This window comes from Heteronotia binoei, chromosome 8, assembly GCF_032191835.1.
Source record: "Heteronotia binoei isolate CCM8104 ecotype False Entrance Well chromosome 8, APGP_CSIRO_Hbin_v1, whole genome shotgun sequence".
Taxonomy (NCBI): Eukaryota; Metazoa; Chordata; class Lepidosauria; order Squamata; family Gekkonidae; genus Heteronotia; species Heteronotia binoei.
Window position 1 is genome coordinate 41,005,908 of NC_083230.1, and position 17,386 is coordinate 41,023,293.

General features: G+C 46.7%; 1 protein-coding gene across 2 annotated transcripts in view; it reads left to right on the forward strand.

The window, feature by feature from the left end:
- The window catches only part of ARID2 (AT-rich interaction domain 2), a 176,285-nt gene that overhangs the window by 106,005 nt on the left and 52,894 nt on the right, over positions 1 to 17,386 (forward strand). For both annotated transcript variants that reach the window (XM_060244949.1, XM_060244950.1), the window contains 3 exons: positions 4,526 to 4,593; positions 10,164 to 10,230; positions 10,315 to 10,565. In XM_060244949.1, the coding sequence (XP_060100932.1) occupies positions 4,526 to 4,593; positions 10,164 to 10,230; positions 10,315 to 10,565 (386 nt within the window). The remainder of the gene's footprint in view (positions 1 to 4,525; positions 4,594 to 10,163; positions 10,231 to 10,314; positions 10,566 to 17,386) is intronic.

The following is a 17,386-nucleotide window of genomic DNA, read 5'->3' on the forward strand; positions in this document are numbered from 1 at the left end:
AATCATCCTCGTCCGAACTCCATCGTTGTCTCGTCATCTTCACGAGCCAAAAAGACTCACTCCACTCCCCCCAATAAGGAGAGGAAGAAATTGGACTCTATGGGCAGGAGGCTGTACTCTGCTGGGTCTTTGGGCGTTAAAATCGCCAACTACGCGGCCTGTATAGGTCGCTACCAATATGGTCTATGGGACCAAGTCTCTACACTCCTCCCCAGTCTTCCCGAGCAGGCCAAGGTCACCCTCCGCAGATTGCAGAAGGAGGGTATGCTACTAGCCAAGCAACAATTGAACTCTTCCAAACACTCGGGCGACATTTGCGCAAAGACGCTGACGACCGCCATTGCGCTGTGCCGCCACTCCTGGCTCCGATCCACGGCCCTCCAACATGATACCCAGGCCTATATAGAGGACTTGCCGTTCGATGGCTCTGGTCTGTTTAGTGCAACCACCAATTCGGTGTTGCAAGAAATGGACAAAAGCATAAAAACGTCAAGGAACCTGGGGGTCTCCACCACACGGCCCCAGCCCAAACGGCAAGGACCAAAGCCTTGGAACAGAAAACCGTTCCCCAAGTCGCCGGACCAGCCGTGGCGCCCCAAGTCTGCTTCACCATACTCTAAGCAACAGTACACCAAGCCAAAGTACTCTCCTCCAGCTGGCCAGCCTTCCAGACAGAAGGGTTCCAAACAATCCAAGCAGGGCCTTTGACTGCCTCCCGGCCCTCCTCCCGTACCCTTCCCCTTCCTCGGACCGTACCCGCCTCTTCCCATTCCTGAAGGCCTGGTCGACCATTACAACCGACAAATGGGTCCTCGGCATTGTTCGAAGAGGTTACATTATCGAGTTTTGTCAACACCCTACCACCCCCAATTTCGTCTCAACCAACCCCACGGACACGTTGAGGGAAGAAGTCGCATCTCTCCAGAAGGATGCCATCGAGCGCGTACCCTCGAACCAGAGTGGGCTTGGGTTCTACTCCTGTTACTTTTTAGTCCCCAAGCGGGGTGGTGGCCTGTGGCCCATCATGGACCTCCGGGCCCTGAACTTATTCATCAGCTATCACAAGTTCTGGATGACGTTTCTACCGAACATCCTTCCCCTCCTCAACCACGGGGATTGGATGGCCACATTGGATTTGAAAGACGCCTATTTCCACGTGTCTATTCACCCCTTCCACCGGAAATTCCTTCGGTTTACAATTGGCTCAGACCACTTCCAGTATCGGGCCCTCCCATTTGGTCTTTCTACAGCCCCCAGGGTCTTTACAAAGACTATGGTGGTGATTGCGGCTTTCCTGCGGTTACAGGGTATCACCCTGTTTCCGTATATCGACGACTGGTTACTAGTCGTACCTTCTCGAGAGACTCTGTTTTGCCACATCACCTCTACCCTTGCACTGCTGCAGAACCTGGGCCTGCAGGTGAACCACGAGAAATCTTGGCTCCAGCCCTCGCAGAGGGTCCAGTTTATTGGTGCCATCCTGGACTCCCGGGTGTGCAGAGCATTCCTGCCGTCAGATCGGGCGGACGACATTATTCAGGCGGTGAGGACTCTGCAGGGGTGCCCTGTTGGCTCCGTCCGCCAACTGCAGCGGCTGCTAGTCCTGATGGCCGCTACCACCTCGGTGCTGGTTTTTGCGAGGCTTCGCATGCGGCCTCTTCAGCTTTGGTTCCTGGCACACTTCAAACCCGGGAGAGATTCGCCAGGGCACCGCCTGACTCTTCCGCCAGTGGTCCTGGCTTCTCTCGACTGGTGGACGCGGGAGACTCATTTGCTGGAGGGAGCTCCCTTCCACAAGGAACCCCCTGCCCTCACGATCACCACGGACGCATCCCTGTGGGGCTGGGGGGCGCATATGGAGGGGTTCTGTGTGGGGGACCGATGGCCCCGGTCTCAGGCAGGCAACCACATCAACTTCCTGGAGCTTCTTGCGATATTCCACGCAGTGAGATCCTTTCACAAATTCCTGCGGAACAAAACTGTAGCAGTTCTGACGGACAACACCACGGCTATGGCGTACGTGAACTGACAGGGTGGCACAGTTTCTCGCCGACTCTGTGGCATAGCCTTAGCTCTGTGGGACATGTGCATTGCCCTAGGGACGTCTCTAGTCGCCACTCACCTCCCAGGGGACTTGAACACCCAAGCGGACTTTCTCAGTCGGGGGGGGTGCTGCAATACACGAGTGGGAACTCAATTGGACCTTCCTGCGTCCTGTCTTCCTATCGTGGGGGACACCGGAGCTCGACGTGTTCGCCACCAGGTTGAACAGGAGATGCCCTCTTTTCTGCTGCAGAGGCAGGGCAGACCCGCTGTCCCTCGGGGACGGACTCCTGGTGCCTTGGACTCGGCACAAGGTATATCTCTTCCCTCCAATTCCCCTGATCACCAGGGTGATCCAGAAGATCATCAGGGAACGTCTGGTGGGCATTCTTGTGACTCCCTGGTGGCCCAGGCAGCATTGGTTTCCCCTACTCCTTCGCCTGGCCGGCGGGGTATATCACCACTTTCCTCAGGCCCCGGACTTATTGTTGCTGCACGGGGGGCAGGTGGTACACCACGACGTACCGCAACTGAAGTTGACGGCCTGGCGCCTTCAGTAAGGTCCTTGTCTGAGAGGGTCCAGTTCGTGATGCTAAATAGCAGAAAACCTTCCACTCGTAGAGCGTACTCCTACAAGTGGGGAGTGTTCGTTCAATTCTCTTCGTCCCGGACTAGCGACCCAGTGTCGTCAGGCCTCCCGGTCATCTTCGACTTCCTACTATCCCTGCTGGACAGGAGACTTTCGGTCTCCTCCGTCCGCGTATACCTCGCGGCCATTTCTGCGCATCATTCGCAGTTGGACGGGCATACTGTTTTTGCCCACCCAGACACTAAGCGCTTCCTGCAAGGCGCTATGCGGCTGTACCCGGCAGTGAAGCAGTTGGCTCCAGCCTGGGACCTAACTTTGGTTCTACAAGCCCTCTTGGGCCGACCGTTCGAGCCCATGGCTACGTGCTCCCTTCAGCTGCTAGCCTGGAAGACGGCCTTCCTGGTGGCCATAACTTCGGCTCGACGGGTAGGGGAACTGGCCGCCCTGCGCTGCGATCCCCCCTACTTGTGTTTCTCGGAGGACGGAGTGCGTTTACGACCCGACATCTCCTTCCTTCCAAAGGTAGTGTCAGCATTCCACCTTGACCTGGAGACTTGCCTTCCAGTCCTTTTTCCCAACCCGTCCACTGAAGATGAGCGTAGACTGCACGCCCTGGACGTGAAAAGGGCATTAGCCTTCTACCTACATCGAGTCAAGCCCTTTCGGAAGGACCCGAGGCTCTTCGTATCCTATGCCCAGCCCTCTCTGGGGCATAGAATCTCGGCCCAGAGGTTGTCCAAATGGATAACAGAGACTATTAAACTCTGCTACCTGTTACGCAAGAGGCCCTTGCCCGGGCCCATCAGGGCGCACTCCACCCGAGCGATGGCGATGTCGGCTGCCTTCATGCGGGGCGTCCCACTACAGGACATTTGTAGAGCCGCTACTTGGTCCTCTGGGCACACCTTCGTACGCCACTACGCGCTGGACCTACGAAGTCGTGGCGATTCGGCACTGGGCCGAGCGGTGTTGCAGTCTGCTTCCCGTTGATGGACCGTGGCACCCGTCTCCAGGTATGATTGTGGCTTGCTAGTCTCCCATCAGTATGATGCACAGAGACCACGAAGAAGATAAACAGGTTTCCTACCTGTAACTGATGATCTTCAAGTGGTCATCTGTGCAGTCACACTCCCCGCCCTCCTTCCCCGCTGCGGCCGGTCCATCTCTGGGCTGACGTGGCGGTCAGAAGGAACTGGCGGGATGTCCGTGCCGTCGCAGTGAGCATGCGCGATGGGGGCTCCTGGGCATGCGCACTGGGACGTCGGCGCGGAAATCCACAGCTTTTAAGTTTACCGATCGAGATCGGCGCAGGCACCTAACTCCCATCAGTGTGACTGCACAGATGACCACTCGAAGATCATCAGTTACAGGTAGGAAACCTGTTTTTCTTTGCATGATGTGTTTAAGTGCAAAATCAGAGTTTTCATAACAGTTTCACTTTTGTCAACATGAATTTTTCTTTTGTTGTAGGAATTTTTATAGAAAATTGTTTATCTTGTGGTGTAGATTGAAAAGGTAGCATTTACTTCCCTTCAAGGCTGACAAGGAACCATTTTCTACAATTCTAGTTATTTGTAGTCAGATCCATTTAGACTTAGAATTGTGATTAGCTTGAGATAAGAGATTTGCTCTTGAAAAGAGAGAACACTGCCAGTCGTTACTGTAATCTGTCACATCCTGATTCAGGTAAAAGAATGTACAGTTCATAACAATTAAAAAACAATACAGTTTAACCTTTTCTAATAGATAGTAATGCTGTTACTACAACAGCAAAGTAAGTTAGCTTGGCTTGCTATAATATTGCAAAATTACTTGGTGTTTGAATTTTCTGTAATATTGTCAATGCTTTATGGACAATCTTTAAGTGTAACCTTAATGCTTTTTAACTCATAGCTTTAGGTTCATTTTCTACAGTATTTGGTGAAGAATGGAAGGAGAAAACGGATAGAGATTTTGTTAAGGTAATCTTAAAAGTTTTTTGGGTTTTTTTAAAGAGAAGGTTGCAGGAAATGTTTTCTGCATACTGGAACTGTACTTGTTTGGTGCTTCCCAACAATACATTTTGTCTTAAAACAGAATAATCTCAAAACTGATATACACACAGAGAGTTCCCAGTATTTTTAGAGGGGCTTGGTAGAAGAGAGTGCCAAATACTATTAGAATGTTAACAGCAGAGTCTTTTGCAAAGTTATTCCAGTCTAAGCCCATTTATTTCAATATTTCTTGAAAAGACTGAATTCAGACCCTATGGATCTGACCAATTGCCGCCCAGTTTCTCATATTCCATTTCTGGGCAAGGTAATTGAGAGAGCAGTGGTGGAACAGCTCCAAAAATTCCTGGATGACACATCAGTGTTGGATCCATTCCAGTCTGGCTTCCACCCTGGTCACAGGAACGAGACTGTGTTCGTCACCCTCAATCTCCGCAGGCAGCTGGATTGAGGCAGGGTGGTGCTGCTGATATTGCTTGATCTTAAAGCAGGGTTCAACACAGTTGACCAACACCTGTTGACTCACTGCCTTGCTGAGGTTGGGATTTGTGAGGTAGCTCTGCAATTGTTCACCTCATTCCTCCAAGGTTGGGGATAGAGGGTCGTATTGGGAGGGACAGTGTATCCAAGGTACCTGCTGGAATACAGCGTCCCTCAGGGGGACTTCTCTCCCCAATGTTATTTGACATCTACATGACATCTTGCCTAGCTAGTGTGGAGTTTCAAGCTAAGGTATCATCAGCATGCTGATGACACCCAGCTATTTCTGCTGATGGACGACTGATCAGATGCCATTCCCACAATTTTAGCCAAGGGTTTAGAGGCTGTAGTTGGGTGGTTAAAGCAGAGTCAAAGAAGAAGAAGATATTGTATTTATATCCCACCACATATACTCTGAATCTCAGAGTCTCAGAGCAGTCACAATCTCCTTTACCTCCCTCCCTCCCCCCACAACAGACACCTTGTGAGATAGGTGGGCTTGAGAGAGCTCTTAAAGTAGCTGCCCTTTCAATGACAACTCCTATGAGAGCTATGGCTGACCCAAGGCCATTCCAGGCAGCTGCAAGTGGAGGAGTGGGGAATCAAACCCAGTTCTCCCAGATAAGAGTCCGTGCACTTAACCACTACACCAAACTGGCTATCATTTCAACTGAAACTGAACTCGAGTAACACGGAGCTTCTTTGGCTGGGTGGGTGGGAGCTGAGGTTGGGTTGTCATCTCCCAACTCTTGATGAGGTGCCCCTATTACTGGCTCCAACCATCAAGAGTTTGGGTGTGACTCTGGATGTCACCTTGTCAATGGAGACCCAGATCATAAAAGGTTGCCAAGCTGGCATTTTTCCAACTGCACAAGGTTAGGCAACTGGCTCCCTACCTGCCTCACCCCAACCTAGCCACAGTAATCCATGCAACACTTACTTTAGGATATAGTACTGTGATTCACTGTGTGGGTCTACCCTTGCACCTGACCTGGAAGCTCCAACTGATCCAGAATGTGGTCATGAGGGTCCTCACAGGAACCACTCATACAGCACACATTCAACCTTTGCTGCACGAGCTGCACTGGTTTCCAGTGGAGCACCGGTTCCACTTAAGGCTCTCAGTGGTCAGGGACCCACATACCTTTGGGACCACCTCTCTGGAAGAGCACTATGCTCTGGGAACAAGAACCTTCTGGTGGCCTCTAGCCCAAGAGAGATCTGACTGTCCCTTCCTGGTGGAATTCTCTGCCAGAGAACATTAATTTCCTACAGGATTTGTTGCTTATCCATAGGGCTTGCAGAGATGTTCCAGCAGGCATTCAATTGAGGACAGTAACAGTCTGGCAGTATCACATCCCTGTCTCCCCCCCCTCACCTCTCCACAAGCACACAAAGATGGGTGAAAATGGAGTAGAAGAATGATGTCTGTAGTGACACAATCAGTTTAATGAGTATTAGCAACATTTATTCTCATAAATACAATTTACAATTATAAAAGCTAGATATTGTTTTCACCTGTATATACAACTCCAGTTGAGTTTCACCTGATCACCTTGTTCATAGAAGGCAGCCTTTTTTTCCTTGACAGGTGCAGTGTTCATGGTAAGCAGCTGTGTACTGTTCAGTATGCATTCAGACTGCAAAGCTGCACACGGATGCTTAAAAACTGCAGTTTGTATGCAAGATTTTTATCTGCACTTGTGATAAATACAGGTGTTTAATATGAGCCCTTTTCAACCTGTTTCTAGCCTTTTTGGTGACATTTGCCCACTAGAGGGCAGGATTTGCTATATGAATAGATCAGCAAAACAACCTGAGCTAAAGTTTCTGTTTTGTGTGGAAGAATTGTGGATTAGTTCACATTCTAAAAGTGGATTAATTATATGTAGCACAGATTGGTTGTGTTATATATGGTGATGGCTTGATGGAATCAGTGCAAAATTCAACCAAACGTTTCCATAACCAATCTTTAGAGAATAAGAAAAATGAAACAAAATTTGGCCTGCTTGTGTAATTCCAGTTTAATCTTAACTGGTAGAGAAATAGTAAAACAAGACAGATTTTTCATATATAATTATTTGCTTAAACTTGTCAGGCAATCAGTTGTTGATAATTTGTAATAAATCATTTTCACAGAAGAAACAAGTCAAAAATTATAAAATAAGAATTAACTTTAAGTAGAAGAAATGCATTTGCACACCTCCACACAGATTTCAGTACACCAGTATTCCCAAGAAAATTAAGTCACAGGAATATTCTAGGTGACAAATACATTTTTGTTATTAACAGTGCATCTCTACTTCTCAGATGCTTATAACAATACTTTCATAAAACCACTTTCAGCTGGCAAACTTCAGAGAAGTAGCCATATTATTGCATTGTAGCTGAAACAACAATAAGACTTGAAGGGTGCCATAAGACTAGTATATTTATTGTGAGAGGGAACTCTCCTCCTCAGATGCACAAAGTGTTAAAACATGCACACATGCAGATACACACTTGGGCAGTGATCACACACACTAAACAATGCATTTTCAATCCACCTTTATTTCACTTTATAACTGGATTTTGCCAGTTCACACAGTAAAATCCAGTTGGAAAGTGAATGGAAAGTGCATTATTTAGTGTGTGTGATCACAGCCTAAGAGACACAAATAAAAGAAAAAGAGATTGGATTTATACCCCACCCTTCATTCAGAGTCTCAGAGAGGCTTACAGTCCCCTTTTCCTTCCCCTCCCCACAACAGACACCCTGTGAGATAGGTGGAGCTGAGAGAGCTCTCTGAGAACTGCTCTTGAGTAGAACAGCTCTGAGAGAGTTATGACTGACCCAATGTCACTCCAGCATGTGGAGGAGTGGAGAATCAAACTCAGTTCTTCTGGATAAGAGTCCATGCACTTACCAGTACACCAAACATACTCTAGTCAAGAGAGCAAACAGTCCACAGAGATGTGTTAAAATGAAGGTCTGATTCCTTCCCATACAGGACTGTTTGGGGGAATGGGAAGTCGGTCTGCATATCCCACATCCCTGTCCATCCCTTCCCTTCTGTTTACCTGAGGAACACAAGTTCAGTGATGTGAAGGATGGATGGAAATATAACCTGGCATGTCAACTGTGTGTGTATATTTATTGAGAGACAGGGAGAATGATGTTAGACAGGCTCCACTGTAGTCTTTGAAGAAGAAGAAGATATTGGATTTATATCCCACCCTCCACTCCGAAGAGTCTCAGAGCGGCTAACAATTTCCTTTATCTCCCCCCCCCCCACAACAGACACCCTGTGAGGTGGGTGGGGCTGAGAGAGCTCTCACAGCAGCTGCCCTTTCAAGGACAACCTCTGCCAGAGCTATGGCTGACCCAAGGCCATACTAGCAGGTGCAAGTAGAGGAGTGGGGAATCAAACCCGGTTCTCCCACTTAACCACTACACCAAACTGGCTTTGGAACAGTTGGTTCCCCATATTGTTTATCGTTGTCAGGAAAGGCACAGATTATTACCTGGATGTGCATGTGGAAGGGTACTAAATTATAATGTTTGGCTAATTACATCAGTTCAGATCACTGTGTCTGAAGAATGATGGTACTAAATACATGTAGTTACTTAGTTTTAAATAAGGGAGCATATTAAGCCAATTGTAGAAGTATTATTTCCACCACTGTGTTTTTGATAAGTAATAAAGAGATTATGGCTCATGAGCATTTAAGTTATTTTGATGTATACCCTTATTCAGTCTTCCTTGATTTTTAAATTAATGGAAGAAGGCTTAAAATGTGGGAGGAGTTTCTTCCCTTTCCTATACAGTGTGAATCATTATCATTTTCTTGTCAGGATACTTGTAGTGACACTGAACTGGATTCAGCTATTCACTTATATTAAGTGAGATGTCTCCCTCTAGTAGGTCAAGCCTTCCTTTGTAGCAGGACTCCTCATATACTCAGGGCCGGCTCGCCCACTAGGCAAACTAGGCGGTTGCCTAGGGTGCCAGGAGTTAGAGGGCAGCAAATTGGGCTCTCCCCCCCCCCTGGTGCCCCAGGCAAGCACCTAGTTTGCCTCCCTCCCCCCCATGGCCGCCACTAGCCCCCTCCAGCTTGCCCCCACCACACTCCCTCCCTCCCCCCCCCCAAGCTCACTGCTGCTAGCTCCCTCTGATCTGCCGCCGAACTCACTCCCTTCCCCCCGAAGCTCACTGCCGCTAGCCCCCTCCGGTCCGCCACTGGCACCATGCTCACTCCCCCCCCCCCTCGAAGCTCACTGCGAGTAAAAGTAAGCCCTGCTGGCTTCTCGCAACCCGCGCCTGTGCGTTTTGTTACGAGACTTCGCTTAACAAAACATGCAGCGTGTGGGCTACGAGTAGCCGGCAGGGCTTACTTTTACTCACAGTGAGTCTCAAGGGAGAGGAATGGAGTGAGCACGGCGGTGGCCGGCCGGCCGGAGGGGGCTAGCAGCAGTGAGCTTCGGGGGGAGGGAGTGAACACTGCGATGGGTGGGGCACCAGGCAGTGAGTCTGCCTAGGGTGCCATGGGGGGTCAGGCCACCCCTGCATATAGCACAAGGAGTTTGTGGATCAGAGCCAATGAAGGCAGATTCCATTTGAAGATGGAAGAAAAATGAGTATGTTTTAAAATGTTACGAATGTTGCTGTTAGAGGGAACAACATTTCTTAAAACATTTATTGATTTTATATATGGTTGTAATTAAATAAATACCATTGTTATGTTGGGCAGAAAATTTTAAAGAAAGATGTTGAGTGCCAACATCTTGCCTCAAAAGCAGATGTGTTTTTATGTGTAAAGGGCACAGAAGAGAGGAGTTTGGGAAATGCGCAATTCTGTTACTGCACAACTGCTGAAAATCTCTGTAGCCTTGCTGCTGTTAAGGATGAGAAGCCTTTAGCTCCTCACCAAAATGCCCTCTATATTTAATGTTATGTCTCTTGCTGTATAAATAAGATATTGTAAATGACAGTCCTGTTATTGGATTTTTCAATTGTGACAAGCACCTTGTAGAGGAAACTTTTTAAAAAATCAATATGATTGTTTCTAATTTTGCTTAGTTTTGGAAGGATATTGTTGAAGATAATGAAGTACGTGACCTTATTTCCGACAGAAACAAATCTCAAGGTGAGTTATCCTGAATAAGCATTTGCCTGTATTTGGTATATCTAAAGCAGAAATGAATGAAATGGAATGCTTTGTCTTTTACAGACACTCAATCAGAAGACTGGATATGGGAGTCTTTATTTCATCCACCACGCAAGTTGGGCATTAACGATATTGAAGGACAGCGGGTTCTCCAGATCGCAGTGATTTTACGAAATCTTTCCTTTGAGGAGGGGAATGTTAAACTGTTGGCAGCTAATCGCACTTGTCTTCGTTTCTTGTTACTCTCTGCTCACAGTCATTTTATTTCTTTAAGACAGTTGGGACTTGACACATTAGGAAACATTGCAGCAGAGGTAAGAAACAAATGTGAAAGATGCTACCCTTCTTAAATCTCTAAACTGGCATGAATTTGAGTTTTAAAATCCAGGATTACCATGGGAAAAGGAAAAGAGGAAATTTATGGGGGGTTTTCCCAGGATTGGTATCTTGGGTTTTAAAATATCTCTTCAAAGTGTTCAGTGACAGTGGGTTGATTCAAACTTCCACAAGGGAAGGAACTGGTGGAAGTAGATTTTCCCCAGCAGCCTGTATCCCCCCCTCCACACACACACACACTCAAAAAAAAAAGAGCCATTGCTGAGCACTGACGTTGCTGTTCTTGCGCAAAGGTAGGGATTTTGCCCATTTCCTGCTTATTCATGCTTCCTGGCAAACTGCTTAAGATTAGGGTTCCCAGCCTTCTGCCAGGGGTGGGGGGTCCCCTGATTTTGGGGCTTCCAACCCGCTGCCACAAAACTGGCTGACAGGGGAGCCCCACCGCCAAAGAGCACTGGCACAATTTGATCTATACTAATGAAATGCATTTTGTATTGTGATCATTAATGTAAGTTATTGTTAGTTCTATGGATTGTGATTATTTATTGATTGTTTTAGAATTCATCGTTATTAATTGACTAAATTGAAATTTTGTGGTTAGTTAATTAATAAGATAGATTATAACCAGGGAATTTTGGCTGTAGAAATTGATTGATTAATTAATTAATTGTTGAACATATTAATGGGATCAAATTAGGATTTCTAGGTATAGATCATAAAATGGTTTTTGCTAGCTAGTGCATTGAATATGTTGGGAGAGTGAGGAAAGACTGTGATTTGACAGGGTTTGGTGGGGAGTGGGTACAGGAGGGTAGTGGATCAGGATAGAGGAGGCCCACATTTTTGGCCCATCAACAAATGCTAGCAGGGTCATTGCCTGGCCTGATAGCACCATGCTGGGGAGGTCATGTTAGGGTCAGGGATATGTCATTGAGGGGCAAGGAAGGTATGGTTGTAGGCATAGAGTGCAAAGACAAGGAAAGGGCCAGAGACGTGGAAATGCTAGGACCCTTTCCCACCTACGCCCCATCCCGAGGCATGTTGGTTGTGGGGCTAGAAGAAGATGAAGATGTTGGATTTATAACCCGCCCTCCACTCCGAAGAGTCTCAGAGCGGCTCACAATCTCCTTTACCTTCCTCCCCCACAACAGACACCCTGTGAGGTGGGCGGGGCTGGAGAGGGCTCTCACAGCAGCTGCCCTTTCAAGGACAACTTTTTCCAGAGCTATGGCTGACCCAAGGCCATGCTAGCAGGTGCAAGCGGAGGAGTGGGGAATCAAACCCGGTTCTCCCAGATAAGAGTCCGCACACTTAACCACTACACCAAACTGGCTCTCCAGGAAGATCCCAGCTCCAACACTGGTGTTGATTAATGCCAGGTCCATCAATAGTAAGATCGCTACTCTGCGAGATTTTCTCATGGAGAAGCAGATGAACCTGGCATGTATGATGGAGACCTGGGTGCAGGAAGACGACACTGTTTCCTTGAACCAGCTTACCCCATCTGGGTTCTCCATCCTCCACCAGTCTTGGAGAAATGGGCGGGGGGGAAGTTGCAGTGTTTATCTGGGATTCTTTTTCTTTCAGGGCGCTTCCTGCCTCAAATATCACCAGCACTGAGTATGTCAGCCTAGTGTGGGAAGCTTAGGAGAGTTTGGCAATCTGGGTGGTGTACTGACTGCCTACTGCACCACCAGAAAGCCTGCCCACCCTGCTTGATGCTGTGTCCACCTGGGCATTGGACTTCCCCAAGCTATTAGTTCTGGTGGATTTCAATGTTCATGTTGATAATGCAGCATCTCAGCAGACTCAGAACCTGGTGACGTCCATGGAGGCACTAGGACTCAGCCAATTTGTATTCGCTTCCACACATCAGGTCGGACACACGCTGGATTTGATCTTTGGGGCAGGTATTTCAACTGATCGTGACTGCGGAGCCAGTTCCATGGTCAGATCATGTTGCCCTGAAAGCCCGGTTAGACCTGAAACTTCCCTCCTGATAGGTGGCGAGTGGATTTATGCTTGCCTTCGGAGCCAAATGGACCCAGAGCGGCTTCAGGAGGCTCTGCAGGATCCAGTACCCCCTAGTGGAGCATTAGTGAAGGACTGGTACTCCCAACTCTCCACTCCCATCGATGACATTGCTCTCCGGCGCCCTCTTCGTTATTGTACCAAAGCAGCCCCCTGATATACAGTGCTGAGGATGAAACAGCAACTTAGACGGTTAGAGCGAGTGTGGCAACATGCTTGTGATGAAGAGTCAAGAACCTCTTACAGAGCGTTTATGAAAGTCTATGACGGGGCTATGAAGTCTGCTAAGAAAGAGTTCTGTGCAGCTTCCATAGAGTCTGTGAAGCCGCGCCCAGCTTAATTATTTAAAGTAATTTGGTAATAGTTTTGCCATCAGGCAATCAAAAAAGTAGGGAATTGGATATCGGTTCCGAGGCCTTTGCAACATATTTTGCAGATAAAGTCTTGACTGTCCGCCAGGACCTACCTGCCACAATTGATACAGTATGTGAACTGGAAGCTTCTTGGCCATCTTCTGGTCCTATATTGGACCGCTTCAGCAGGCTCTTGCCGGAGGATGTGGACAGGATCTTGGTTGCAGTGAAGCCTACCACTTGCCCCTGGATCCCTGTCCATCTTGGCTGGTTAAAGCCTGCCGGGTTGGTATCAGGGACTTTGAGTATCAGGTACTTTGTCAACTTGTCCCTTTCAACAGGGATTTTCCCAGAGAAATTGAAGGAGGCAGTGGTCTGTCTGCTTTTGAAAAAAGCCATCATTAGACCCTGGGGTCTTGGCCAACTACTGCCCAGTTTTGAATTTACCGTTTCTGGGTAAGGTGGTTGAGAAAGCGGTGGCAGAGCAATTACAGGTTTTCCTGGTTGAGACATCTGCCTTGGACTCATTCCAATCTGGCTTTCACCTGGGCCATGGGACGGAGACTGTCCTGGTCGCCCTCACAGATGACCTAAGATGGTATCTGGATCAAGGTGGAGTGTCACAGGGAGTCATTCACTTGCCAATATTATTTAACATCTATGTGCACCCCCTTGCCCAGATTGCCCGAGGTTTTGGGCTAGGTTGCCACCAGTATGCTGATGATACCCTGCTTTATCTGTTGATGAGTGGCCAGCTGTCTGAGGCATTGGAAGCCGCCACCAGTATGCTGATGATACCCAGCTCTGTTGATGAGTGACCAGCTGTCCGAGGCATTGGGAGCCGTGGCTGGGTGGTTACAACAGAGTTGGCTGAAAGTGAATCCAGCTAAGACAGAGGTCCTGTACCTGGGCCAGGGGGTGGGTGGGTTTGTGCATCCAGATCCCAGCCTTGGACGGTGCCACATTGGTGCTGGCCCAACAGGTGAAGAGTTTGGGAGTGATCTTGGATGCCTCCTTTTCCATGGAGGCCCAGATCACGATGGTTGCCAGGTCTGCCTTTTGTTATCTTCAGGAGATCAGACAGCTAGCACCATATCTATCCCCTCACGACCTGGCTACAGTGATCCATGCAATGGTCACTTAGAGACTAGACTACTGTAACTCACTCTACACTGGCTTGCCCTTGAGACTGATCTGGAAACTGCAGCTAATGCAGAATGTGGCGGCTTGCCTGCTGACTGCATCACCTTTATGGGTGGATATTCGGCTGGCGCTCCAGAGTCTGCACTGGCTGCCTATTGAATACTGGGTCCGCTTCAAGGTTTTAGTTTTAACATTTAAAGTCTTACGCAGCCTGGGACCAACATACCTGTGGGACCGTCTCCTCCCATATATGGCCGGGAGGTCGTTACGTTTGGCCTCCCAACATCTGTTGGCCATCTCCAGCCCAAGAGACACCAACCTTGCCTCAACTAGAGCCAGGGCTGTTTTAGTCCTGGCCTCAACCTGGTGGAATCAGCTCCCTTCAGAGATCCGGACCCTACCTGGCTTCTTAGCCTTCTGTAGGAGTTGCTCCACTGGGCTTTTTGTTGAGGCTGCAGGTGTCTATTTCTTGATCTGATTGGCATCCCCTGTTGGCATTGTCATCTGTGCTATAAAAATAGAATAATATCTGCCATCTTTATGGAATAGCATCTTGTCATGATGTGAGACAGCCAGGCTGGGCAATATTATTATGATATGGAAATTTTTTGAGTGCTGTTGAGTTGTCTGTTCATAAAAATTTTGTATTGTATTTTATTGTTTTATTATATGTTGTGCTTCACCTTGAGCCCTATGGGGAATGGGCGGAATAGAAATACCGGTATACTAAAATAAAATAAATAAATCACCCAGAAGTGATATTATTGCACTAGGCATGTCATAGGGGAATGTTCTAACATTTGGAATAAACTCTATGATAACCATAGAGTTTTCCAACAAATGCTAGAGTGTTCTCCCCCCCCCCCCCGACATGCCCAGCACAATAACATCACTTACATGCAATGTAATTGTGCTGTGCACACAGACAATCCCTTGCTGGCAACTAGGTAAGGCTTGGTAACCGGACTCAGGACAGTCCTTCAGCAGTGGTTTGCGGGGGGCGGGGCACAGAAAGCTGTTGGGAACATAGAGGAGATCTTCTTCATTGCTGTCTCATCTTAATATGTTTTTCTGGGTGTTTTTGTTCTCTGAACACTGTCCGTTATATCTCAGTGCCCTTCATTATCTGTTCTTGTGTGCTTTCTTGAGGATGGCATTGGATGCCCCTGTTGGTTGTAAGGATGAATTAAAGATTAAAGTAAGCAAAATACAATTTATATATTGCTGACAGGCAATAGGATTAAGGAATTAACAGTGCAATTCTAAGGCTTACACCAGGGGTGTCAAATGTGTGGCCCATGGGCCAGATCAGGCCCCCAGATGGCTCCTATTAGGCCTGCAAGCAACTCACTATCATCTGTTTCCTTCTCTCTCTCTCTCTCTTGCTTCCTTCTGCATCACAGCTTGCTTTGCTAGACTTGCTCAATCACACAAGAGCTACAGAGCAAAGTCTCTGTTTTCTCCATAGGCTGACCAGCACATGAAGTAATTCATGAACAAAAGCTCATAATGCCCAGCTATTTCATGTTTTTCCTTAGTCTTAGGCTCAAAGCATTGACCATGAGATTTCTGTAATGAATGTCAATAAATCAAAAATAGGTTTGCAACTTACAGACACACACCTGAACAACATACTCAAGACTGCTACAGCACAGACGTTGTATCCAGATTTTGATGCAATAATTCAGAGCAAGTGTCAGTTATCAGAAACTGTTAAATTAAAATTAAAATATGCTTAAAAGGTTAGCACTCTTTCAATATTTTGTTTAATATTGAAAGAGTGCTAACCTTTTAAGCATATTTTAATTTTTTTTAAAAAAATATTTAATTGTGTTTGTCTGTGTCCTTTATATAGCTTATATCTCCATAACCTGGCATTACATTTTATGACACTCATGACCTGGCCCAACAAGGTCTCATTTATGTCAGATCTGGCCCTCATGAGTTCGACACCCTTCTAAGCCCATTGTCTCCATTTGATTTAGAAGGGTGTCATTCTGTTTAGGATTGGATTGTAAGTTTCGTCTAACCACACCAAAAATACTATATTTGATCAGTAAGGAAAACAAGGGGGAAAGATGCATGTCTGAGATAATTCCCAAGGTATAAATTAAATGTCTGATCATGCTCTAACTACACTAAGGCTGCATCCTTTTAAAAATATTACTGTAGCAAATAGTGAAGTAGCTGACCTCCATGAGAATCTCAGGAGCAGCAAAATGAGTTCTTGGGGATACCCCAGGCATGCATAATAATGATTCTGTAAATTAAAAGGTGCGGGGTGGGTTAAGTCTGGTAAATACTGAATAATGTTTCAGGGGAGTGTTGAGTGATGGAAAAGAAAAGTGAAGGGTAAATTAGCCTGCTAAGCCCCCTGAAAATTTATAAAAAACCTTGCTGGAGATATTATAAGGATGGGTGAGGATTTTCGGATTGGTTTTCCCTCCTGTGATTCCTAACAGGCCCCCGAAGCGTATAATGCCTTTTGCGAAAATAGTTTGAGCCAGACACTGTTCAGGATTAGCTACTATTCTTCAAGCTTGCTCCCATTATGCACTTAACTCTTAATGCAATGGAAAATGTTGTGGCTGTCCCATACTGCCTTTGTGGAGCGTGTGAAAAGTGCACTTCATTCATATCCTGTTCAGAGGAGAAAAGTAATTTCTTCAAATTCTAGAACTGTCCATTTAATGCTTGTTTCTCTTAGGGTTTTCAAAAATTATAGGTGGCTCTTCCACTAATAGCTACAGCTTGCATCATCCAGATTCAGAGAGATAAAATGCTTAATGTAAATACAGATTTCAGTCCTGTACATTTCTTTCTTGGAAGTGAGTTCCAGTCAACTCAAGTGTGATTTACTGTTGAATAAATATATATTGGACCAGACTGAGAGATACTTTTCCTTTGAAAGTTCATGTGCAACACTGAATTCAACAGTAGTTATAATGTCAGTTAAAAGAGTAGGAATTCAGTGTTCACATTAGTGAACTCATATTCCAAATAATGTGTAATATTTGAATATGGAATCGGGTTTTTAACCTGTCCAGTGCCCAGATACTGCTTATTACTTATGGAGCACTGCTGAACCATCAACATCTGATTAAAAACTATTTCAGTTCAGGCTGTGGATACTATGAATTACCATTGCCTGTGAATACTGAAGGAGATTTGGGTTATTAGTATTTTAGTGCCATCTTATCTTAAATTGTTTAACTGTTTAATTGTTGAATTTTACTGGTTTTGTTATTATCTTATTATGTTGTGAGCCTCCC